At 44.8% G+C, this 10,522-nt stretch overlaps 1 protein-coding gene and 2 non-coding genes across 3 annotated transcripts; all 3 read right to left on the bottom strand.

Annotated features, from left to right (window-relative positions):
- Window positions 1–128: 128 nt before the first annotated feature.
- Window positions 129–4,087, bottom strand: LOC129840929 (40S ribosomal protein S3a). Its single transcript, XM_055908974.1, has 6 exons — window positions 3,977–4,087; window positions 3,087–3,190; window positions 1,935–2,122; window positions 1,273–1,481; window positions 846–955; window positions 129–291 (listed from the first exon to the last, which is right to left on the bottom strand). Exons 1-6 carry the CDS (start codon window positions 4,036–4,038, stop codon window positions 164–166), a joined length of 801 nt encoding a protein of 266 aa, XP_055764949.1. The 5' UTR covers window positions 4,039–4,087; the 3' UTR covers window positions 129–163.
- LOC129841625 (small nucleolar RNA SNORA17) lies at window positions 694–825 on the bottom strand. Its single transcript, XR_008757369.1, has one exon. It is a non-coding gene; the product is annotated as a small nucleolar RNA SNORA17 (small nucleolar RNA).
- On the bottom strand, window positions 2,182–2,248 carry LOC129841623 (small nucleolar RNA SNORD73). The gene has a single exon (XR_008757367.1). It is a non-coding gene; the product is annotated as a small nucleolar RNA SNORD73 (small nucleolar RNA).
- Window positions 4,088–10,522: the final 6,435 nt, after the last annotated feature.

The raw sequence follows: 10,522 nt of genomic DNA, 5'->3' as shown, positions 1-10,522 counted from the left end.
CTTTTTCCAGAGAAATCAAAGCATTTCTATAGAAACTATAAATGCTTTGATTTATGCCTGAAAAATAGCTCTTTACAAAATACCTTACTAAACAACCATCCCATTAACAGAAGACACCAACCGTTGAGTATCATTTACATTTTTTATTAAATCTGTCAGGTGTTTAGACGGTCTCTTGGATGGGGGGCTCGTAGCCGTCGGCTCTATCCACCTTAGCCCCGGTGTCGTCCCCAGAGGGTTTGGCTGCACTGCTGCCACCACCCTCACCGTGGAGCTCCATCAGTTTGCCCACTGAAAGGAGACAAGAATAATCTAAGCACAACACCAGAGTACAACTCAACAGGCTGTTAGAGACACATAGGATAATTTAGTATCCTAGGATGTGTTTACAAAAAAAAAAAAAAAAAAAAAAAAATCAGATTTGGATTAACAATTAATTGGCCAAAAGATCAGAATTGGGCTGCCTGTAAATGCAGCCATATCGGCATATGTTAATTAAGATACAATTATGTCATACAGAACTGCTGCCAGATTCTGGGGAGGGGACCGTACAGTAGTCATGATTAAACCAAGCTCAGTCAAAGGGGACCTTTAATAACCTTGGTTGTTTTTTGGAGGTTCTGCATGCTAAGTTTTTGACAAAGATCCTGAATAGGCTTTCTTTCGCACCGTCAATTGTCTAGTATTGTGCCATCTGTCAGAGCCATGATCACTCCAAGTACCCACCGTTCTGGGTCCTTGGCGTAGACATAGCCCTTTCACTCTCCGCCCCTTATGACACAGGCTCGACACATTCAGTCGGACTGCAACGCCTCAAGGGGCAGGATAGGTTCAAGGTGACTTACACTCAAACTTGGGCTTCTTCAGCATCTTAACCTTCCTGACATAGACATCGTGGAGGGGGTAGATGGACTGGCAGGCCTTCTCAATGTCCTTGCCAACGGAGTCAGGGATCCTAGAGGACAAAGGGAAAAGAAGTGAATCAGTAAGAGGGAACCTGTGTTGGCTACTGAAAATGACCGGCTGAGATCTTAAATTACTGGCTGCCTTCATTGAAAGCTTCATTCAATTTACTCAGACATCAAAACTTTACTTTAGGAAAAGTGTTCGACACGTGCAACAATTTTGTTGAAATAAAGTATTTGCTTAATCTAATAGCCAATTAAAATACATGCCCATACATGCACTCCATGTTGCATTTCACATGGACCACATCTTCCCAGAGTGCAGAACATTCTATTGAACCAGCAACAGGACGGCGAACATCCTTACAGCTTGTTGACAACTTCCTTCAGGTCGTTGGTCTGGACCTCACGGGTCATGATCTCCATCATCTTCTTCCTGATCTGACGGACCTGCTGGTGCTGGGCGTACGACGTCTTCCTGATCTGGTTGGTGCGCTTCTTGGTGAAGCCAACGCAGAACAGACGCAGGAGGTAGCCGTCGGTGGTCTTCACGTCCACATGGGCCTCAATCATGGTCTGGCGGGGAGACGGGATAAAGGTCAATTAATAGTTTTGGGTACATTGGGCCCAACACATGATCAATAACATTACAGGGCACAGGTTAATTCATAGTGTTGAGATTACCCATAATGGTACATCACTTTTGATGGTGGTGTGACAATATTAGGATACAATGTTGAAATTGTGGTTTACATTCCACGTGTGGTGAGAAACTGAGGGAAAGGCGGTGCCTTTTAGAAAATATGACATCGGTTTAGATGGTATAATGATTCTCTAAACAGTGACAGGGTTGTTTTGTCAAACTGAAATTAGGCAAACTAAATGGCAGAGTGATTTCGGCATATTGCACCTTTAATGACAGTATGACCCATCTCCATACATTTTGTACTGTGATTATAAATGCATATCATAACTACAACATCTCCACAAATCCAGCTGTGTGTTACATCCTCCTGTAGGATTCCTCACCTGCCACTTCTTGACCATGGAGCACATCTTGTCACGGGTCAGGTCCATGCCGTGGAAGTTGGTCAGGCAGTTCTTGCCCTGCACGTCTTCTGAGATCAGCTTGAACTTGCGGAAGGCCACCTCATCGTTCTGCAGGTCAGCGAGGCTCACCTCGAACACACGTCCCTTCAGACCATCAGAGGCGATTCCTAGTAGAACAGATTAGTTGATGTGGGACGCGGTGAGGGGAATGGAGGCCAAGGCAGGGAACATCAGATCTCTTTACAAGTAATCAGTTGCAATCATTGGGCCGAAACAATTTGTCATCATGCATTCCCATTGTGTTAAGTACGGTACAAACAAAACCAAGACAAGACCAACAAGATGAAACCATTTTAAAGGGAAAACTAAAAAAGGGACATTACTGACCAACAAACCCATATTAAAAGGTAGTTTAGGGACAACTTCAGGACTCTATTAGTTGGGACTCCCCGAGTTATGCATTGTTCTGGTGTTGATGGACAATAACCCTACCACCATAGTCGGCTTCGCCAAACCAACGCTTACTGTCAACAGAAGCACATGTATAATCTCTAGGAACTCTACTTACCAGACGTAGTGATATGTGTACCTCGCTATTAAATAAATGGTAGATTTTGTGGTAGGAAGTCTCGTATGAAGTGCGTGGTCTAATGGCAGACCGCTGTCTAACTTGGCAGGAATATGGTGCAGTTCGGACAAAAGTTGGATACTGATGTTTATTTGATAGTGAGGGACATTTCACTTTGTCTGGAAAGTTCCTAGAGATTATACATATGCTTTTGTTGACCGGAATTTTTTTTGGCGAAGCCGGCTATACTGCGGTAGGGCTATTAGCCGTCACCACCCACCAGAACGATGCACAACTTGGGAGTCCAACCAATATACAGACTCCCAAAGCTAGTTGAATTAGGCTACCTAGCTAGCTGGTTACAGTACAAGGTCAGGAGTTCACGTTTTAGTCACCTCACTTTAATCAACCCCTAGTTTCCAAACTGTGCTATAATTCCACAGAACCATGTGGCTCTGTCTGCAGTTATCTTGCTGCATGTTAGTCTTCATACTGGTAGCCATCACCACTGAACCATGTGTTGCTCCATTAATCAGCATCATCCGTTGGAAAAGCAGACTTACTGGTTCCCTGAGTCCTGGAGACCAAGGTCTTGCCAATGTTGCGGATGTTGAACATAGCGGGTGCCTTGACATCATACCAGTCCTTCTTGGAGAAAGGGTCGACACTGGGGGTGGAGAAAGTAGTGTGGTCAATATCAGTTCTGTTAATCTGTTTTGATGACGCAGGCCTATGTAGCTAGCTAAAGAAACTATGGTTGCAGTCTAGTTTACGCGAAACCAACCAAATGGCTAATGCTGGCAATGGTATGAACGTCAACTTCCAATAGATTCAAACGTGGAAATTCAACAGGCACCTGACTAATCAATAAAACATGACTGGGATAGCATAACGTTAGCTAGCTGGTTACTAATGTAAGGCCCAGCTAACTGGCTAAATTACCTTATCTGACAAAATGTGCCTTTTCTCGCTAACGACTGAAGGGTTGGCACCACGCACATGTAGCCCTGGCTGGCTTGGCTACAATACTTTAATTCTGTTTGACCACACCAGTTCGTAGGAAATTCTTCGTCTAGCTAACGTTGTCCACGTTATGTTCATGGATGGCTGTCTGCCATCTTGTTAGCCACCATAGTTAGGTAGCGTAGCTTGTTAAGACAGCCGATGTCGCTAGATTACAGGCAATGTATGCATTTTGGAACATTTATATAAAATGCTTCACGATATGCAGCCTGTGTTAAGACTGACAGTCTCTTTACATAACAGTTCAGTGTTGCTTATGCAAACTCATGAACACTGAATGCGCGGTGAGCCTAGCAGATTAGCAACAGTGACCGGCCTGAGTGCATCCAGTTAAAATCAACCTCATCCTTCACATTTTCAAACTGAAAGTCAATAACCTGAACTTAATAGTGTGTATTGCGTGATTTAATGGATGAATTGCGCTACTTACATCTTCTTTTTGGCACCTTTTTTGCCACCTTTTGTCAGCCTCTTATTCTTGCCGACTGCCATCTTGGCTACAGGGAGTGAAAGAGAAGGAAATAGGAATTATCGCGAGTGTTAAAGATAGAGCTGAGATTTCTCACATCTCGCGACTCGCGATATGTTGAGACCTCAAAACTAGCACGTTTTCGTTCACGACTGGCCTAGCGTGATATCGCAGTCCTTTATTTGATACGTTATAACAACATTTAATAAACTCAGGAAGTGATTGCTACATTGTATGATATAGTATTGTTATGCTACAATATTGATATTTCTATCCTGATCCTACTGTATCCACTACAATAGCTGCTGCTTCTGCAAAAGCTAATGCGGATCCAAATAAACAATTAACGTTAAACACACCCACTTTGACAGTTAGCTCAGTTCACATGAATGATTGACATTCATTCTGAGACAGATTGTGTCGTTTGTCTGAAATTCTGTAAATAAATACATAATAATATTATATAATTCATATATGATTTATAATAATATGAATCCCTGTTCCAGAATTAATGAATATATGCATAAACATGTAACTGAGTATAAAATATAAATTAGATCAGCCACTGATTTTTACTGTGGCAGTGAAATATGATGCACCAACACTTTCACAAATTAACAAAATTCAACTTACCGTCGTTGTGTGTGGAGAAATTAGCAGTCATATGAGCAGACCCACGATAACTTAAATATCTTCAACCGAAATATTCACTCACATATTCATGATGAAGGAAAGACTATTCACCTGAATTTCGAGAAAATAAACATAATATTGACTTAACTCAGTGTTTTCCAAACCCGGTCCTGGGGACCCCAGGGTATGCATGTTTTAGTTTTGGCCTAACACTATACAGCTGATTCAAATAATCATAATGTAATGATGCGTTGATTATTTGAATCAGATGTGAAGTGCTAGGGCTTAAAAACAAAACATGCATCCCTTGGAGTTTGGAAAACACTGACTTAACTATTCACAACATGTTATGTTAAACTACATCTTATATGCATGTTATTATGTTAAACTATATCTTATATGCATGTTATTATGTTAAACTATATATTATATGCATGTTATTATGTTAAACTATATCTTATATGCATGTTGTTATGTTAAACTACATCTTATATGCATATTATTATGTTAAACTATATATTATATGCATATTATTATGTTAAACTATATCTTATATGCATATTATTATGTTAAACTATATCTTATATGCATGTTATTATGTTAAACTATATATTATATGCATGTTATTATGTTAAACTATATATTATATGCATATTATTATGTTAAACTATATCTTATATGCATGTTATTATGTTAAACTATACGTTATATGCATGTATATTATTCTATACTCTGCACTGTATTACACTATTCAGTCAGCCAAGTACACTGAGTGACAGTCAGGCCTAACATGTTGTATTAGTGAACCATCAAGTGAATATTGAATGAAGAAAACAGGTTGAACCTGAATCTCAAACCGTTAACATTCCATGCAGGTGTGTCTTGCCTCCTCCCGTTATTAGGACACTGATACAACTGTGTCATTACAGGGTTAGGGATGACGCCTAGCTGGGCTGAACCTGGTGACAATGTAAACATTGACATACATTCATTCTAGACCTGCATTGTCTCTACACGCTTAGAAAAAACGGTTCCAAAAGGGTTCTTTGGCTGTCCACATGTAGAACCCTCTGTGGACAGGATTCTTCATGGAACCCAAAAGAGTTCTACATGGAACCAAAAAAGGTTCTTCAAAGGGTTCTCTTATGGGGACAGCTGAAGAACCCTTTTAAGTTCTAGATAGCACTCTTTTTCTAAGATTGTAAACAGTATCTGAAAGGTACTCTTTAATGTTCACCATATGTCCTAATGTTGGTGAAGCCTAATTCGGCCAAATCCCTCATATGTACAGTATACATAAATCATATACATTGTATAAATGAGTCTGTGAATGTGCATGTTAGAGACATGTTGTAACACCTAGTGAAGATTAATTTAAATAGAATGAATAACATTCCTGTCATCTCCCATCTCCTTCAGGAGAATGGAAGTGGGGGTCTTTAAAGCTCAACAACCATCCAACACTGAGTAAGTTCTTATCTTGTCACTGAAAACGTTTTGAACCACTCACCTGGCTTTAAAATCAACAGGCGCCCAAAAAGGTCTTACTCTTATCACTGAAAACGTTTTGAACCACTCACCTGGCTTTAAAATCAACAGGCGCCCCAAAAGGTCTTACTCTTGTCACAGAAAACGTTTTAAACCCCTCATCTGGCTTTAAAATCAACAGGCGCCAAAAATGTTGTTACTCTTGTCACTGAAAACGTTTTGACCTTCTCGCCTGGTTGATGTCAACAACCAAAATCAAGAGAGGTGCAGCATCCTCTTCTCTCACAACATGCCTCCAAAAACGTTATCTTGATTGCCTGCCATATTGCCTACCTTCTGTAGCATGCTGCTAAAAATCAGCCTCCTATTCAGAAAGGCATCATCATCATCATCACAAGGATACATTTACCCACTGGGCACACACTGGTTGAATCAACGTTGCTTGCTTTCCAAACTGTACATTTTTCCCACGATTGTATTTTGAAATTTGCAAAAGGCAAACCGACAGCCGCATAGAATATAATCCATAGATGGCAGTTCCCATTTAAATCGGGACTGGCAGCCAATGATAGTGTACCCAGGAGTTTAACACTCGAATTGCCAGGGTAAGAGATTCCAAATCCCTTTTATGCATTATATGTCTATGGCCACAATGCAACAAGCTGTATATTTGGCGTGCATGCTGGTCAAATTGCGGCCTCCCGACTGTAGGCAACCGGTAACTGCCAAAATAAAGGAAACACTTGAGTAAGTGAGGGATACAAAGTGAATGTTATGGTGTGTGGGGTGCATTTTCATGGCATGGTTTATGTCCACTTGTAGAATCTATGCCAAGGCGCATTGAAGCTGTTCTGGCAGCTTGTAGTGACCCAATACACTAAGACACTTTATGCTGGTGTTTCCTTTATGTTGCAGTAAACTGTATGCACTTTTGATACAATTTAATCCACAGTTATTTTTTTGAAACTATTGATCCTCTGTGGCTAAATTATGCTCTCTGGGGTATTTTGAACATTGAGAGCAGGCTCCTGTGGTTGGATAAAAAAAACGTAATTGTGTTTTTTTGGCTCTTGGGCTCAGCCCCTGACTCATGCAATTGACCAGTCACATTTATTTATTATGCCGTTTTTTATTAATCGGTTACCCAATCAAGGCAGGGCCCCCCAGTTACCCACGTGGGCCTCATACCTCCTCTCCTCCCCCCATCTGATGATTAGTAGAGCAGCAGCAGCAGGTTGTCTACACTCATTGAGAGTGGGCTCCTGAATCCTCCTGTGGTTGCAGTAAAACAATTATAATATATACTGTATATATGCTTCTTGGGCCCCCCACTGGCATGGGCCCAGGGGCTTCAGCCCCGGTAAACCCCTGCATTAAACCGGACCTGTCCATGTCATTTCAACAAAATGAAATTGAACCAAAGTGGAATAGACCTTGAATTGACATCTGTGCCAAGTGGGTAGTCTCTGGAAAGACGTGTGTAATTCCCTCTTGTCATCATAATGCAACAGCCTTCGCTCAGCTTAGTTTTCTGATCGAATCTGCCCCATGGGGGGTTTAAAGTAAATCCAAGCTTCATGCAGAATACATTTCTTAAAGAAAACAGTCAAGAGGATGTGTGTTCGAACCGTATGCTTTAAGCAGCCTTTATTTGTTCAGGATATTAAAGAAAGAAAAATATTGCCCTCAGGTATTGATTTGAAAGGATATAATGAATGTTCCTCCAATCAAAAGATGACAGGACTTTGGCACAAAGCTGTGTGAGTAGCTGAATTCATTAATGCGTTGTGGAACACAAAAGACAAAACAAGAAAAGAAAATGTTGTAAATTAAATGTGCATTTAATTTACATCATCAAGGTTGCAGTTCAACAGCCCACTATGAAATACAAGTTACTGTCACGTTCCTGACCTGTTTTCTGTTTAGTTTTGTGTGTTAGTTGGTCAGGACGTGAGTTTGGGTGGGCATTCTATGTTGTCTGTTTCTATGTTGGTTTAGGGTTGCCTGGTATGGCTCTCAATTGGAGGCAGGTGTTTGGCGTTCCTCTAATTGAGAGTCATATTTAGGTAGGCGGTTCACAGTGTTTGTTTGTGGGTGGTTGTCTCCTGTGTCCGTGTCAATGTTTGCACCATACGGGACTGTATACGGTTTGTTCATTTCATGTAGTCTGTTCCTGTTCATTTCGTTCTTTACGTTGTATGTAAGTTCGTCGTTCGGGACTGTCTACTTTCGTTTTGTTATTTTGTTAGTTTATAGTGAAGTTCGTGTTTTCGTCTTGTCTTTAATAAATCATTATGTCTTCACTATCCGCTGCGCCTTGGTTCCCTCAATACTCCTCCTTTTCGGTTGAAGAGGAGGAGGACTACCGTTACAGAACCACCCACCAATCCAGAGCCAAGCAGCGGTTTAAACGGAGTAAGGGACAGCGCAAGAAGGAGGAATGGACTTGGGACGATGTATTGGACGGTAAAGGTTGCTACACATGGGAGGAGATCCTGGCTGGAAGGGATCGCCTCCCATGGGAACAGGTGGAGGCACTGAGGAGAGCAGAGGCTACTGGAGTGAAGAACCGGAGTTATGAGGGGACGCGTCTTGCACGGAAGCCCGAAAAGCCCGTGAGTAATTCCCAAAAATTTCTTGGGGGGGGGCTAAGGGGTTGTGGGCCAAGGGCAGGTAGGAGACCTGCGCCCACTTCCCAGGCTAACCGTGGAGAGCGGGAGTACGGGCAGACACCGTGTTACGCAGTAGAGCGCACGGTGTCTCCTGTACGTGTGCATAGCCCAGTGCGGGTTATTCCACCTCCCCGCACTGGTAGGGCTAGATTGGGCATTGAGCCAGGTGTCATGAGGCCGGCTCAACGCGTCTGGTCTCCAGTGCGTCTCCTCGGGCCGGCATACATGGCACCTGCCTTACGCATGGTTTCCCCGGTTCGCCTGCATAGCCCAGTGCGGGCTATTCCACCTCGCCGCACTGGCAGGGCGACCGGGAGCATTCAACCAGGTAAGGTTGGGCAGGCTCAATGCTCAAGAGAGCCAGTACGCCTGCACGGTCCGGTATTTCCGGCGCCACCTCCCCGCCCCAGCCTAGTACCTACAGTGCCTATATTACGCACTAGGCTACCAGTGCATTTCCAGAGCCCTGTTCCTCCTCCACGCACTCTCCTTATAGTGCGTGTATCCAGTTCGGTGCCTCCAGTTCCGGCCCCACGCACTAAGCCACCTGTGCGTCTCCCAAGTCCTGTACACACTGTCACTTCTCCCCGTACTAGTCCTGAGGTGCGTGCCCTCAGCCAGGTGCCACCAGTGCCGGTACCACGCACCAGGTATAGAGTACGCTTTGAGAGTTCAGTGTGCCCTGTCTCTGCTCCCCGCACTAGTAGGAAGGTGCTTATCATTAGCACGGTGCCTCCAGTTCCGGCACCACGCACCAGGTCTACAGTGCGCCATATTCGGCCAGAGCCATCCGTCTCCCCAGCGCCATCTGAGCCATCCGTCTCCCCAGCGCCATCTGAGCCATCTGTCTTCCCAGCGCCATCTGAGCCATCTGTCTTCCCAGCGCCATCTGAGCCATCCGTCTTCCCAGCGCCATCTGAGCCATCCGTCTGCCAGGAGCCTGCAAAGCCGCCCGTCTGCCATGAGCCTGCAAAGCCGCCCGTCTGCCATGAGCCTACAGAGCCGTCAGCCAGACAGGAGCCGCTAGAGCCATCAGCCAGACAGGAGCCGCTAGAGCCGCCAGCCAGACAGGAGCCGCTAGAGCCGCCAGCCAGACAGGATCTGCCAGAGCCGCCAACCAGACAGGATCTGCCAGAGCCGCCAACCAGACAGGATCTGCCAGAGCCGCCAACCAGACAGGATCTGCCAGAGCCGCCAACCAGACAGGATCTGCCAGAGCCGCCAACCAGACAGGATCTGCCAGAGCCGCCAACCAGACAGGATCTGCCAGAGCCGCCAACCAGACAGGATCTGCCAGAGCCGCAAACCAGACAGGATCTGCCAGAGCCGCCAACCAGACAGGATCTGCCAGAGCCGCTAACCAGACAGGATCTGCCAGAGCCGTCAGTGAGCCATGAGCAGCCAGAGCCGTCAGTGAGCCATGAGCAGCCAGAGCCGTCAAAGAGCCATGAGCAGCCAGAGCCGTCAGTGAGCCATGAGCAGCCAGAGCCGTCAGAGAGCCATGAGCAGCCAGAGCCGTCAGAGCGCCATGAGCGTCGTGAGCCGTCAGCCTGCCATGAGCGTCGAGAGCCGTCAGCCTGCCATGAGCGTCGAGAGCCGTCAGCCTGCCATGAGCGTCGAGAGCCGTCAGCCTGCCATGAGCGTCGAGAGCCGTCAGCCTGCCATGAGCGTCGAGAGCCGTCAGCCAGCCATGAGCATCGAGAGTCGTCAGTCA

The sequence above is a fragment of the Salvelinus fontinalis genome, chromosome 42, assembly GCF_029448725.1.
Source record: "Salvelinus fontinalis isolate EN_2023a chromosome 42, ASM2944872v1, whole genome shotgun sequence".
In the NCBI taxonomy this organism is placed as follows: Eukaryota; Metazoa; Chordata; class Actinopteri; order Salmoniformes; family Salmonidae; genus Salvelinus; species Salvelinus fontinalis.
This window is presented reverse-complemented; position numbering and strand designations above follow the sequence as displayed.

Bases quoted from the DNA above. Each gene is read 5' to 3' on its own strand.
- LOC129840929 (XM_055908974.1), bottom strand. From the start codon at position 4,038: ATGGCAGTCGGCAAGAATAAGAGGCTGACAAAAGGTGGCAAAAAAGGT. The intron at 2,123-3,086 runs GTAAGTCTGCTT...CTGTTCTACTAG, and splicing joins CTCCAGGACTCAGGGAACCA to GAATCGCCTCTGATGGTCTG. The intron at 292-845 runs GTAAGTCACCTT...GTCTCCTTTCAG, and splicing joins GAAGAAGCCCAAGTTTGAGT to TGGGCAAACTGATGGAGCTC.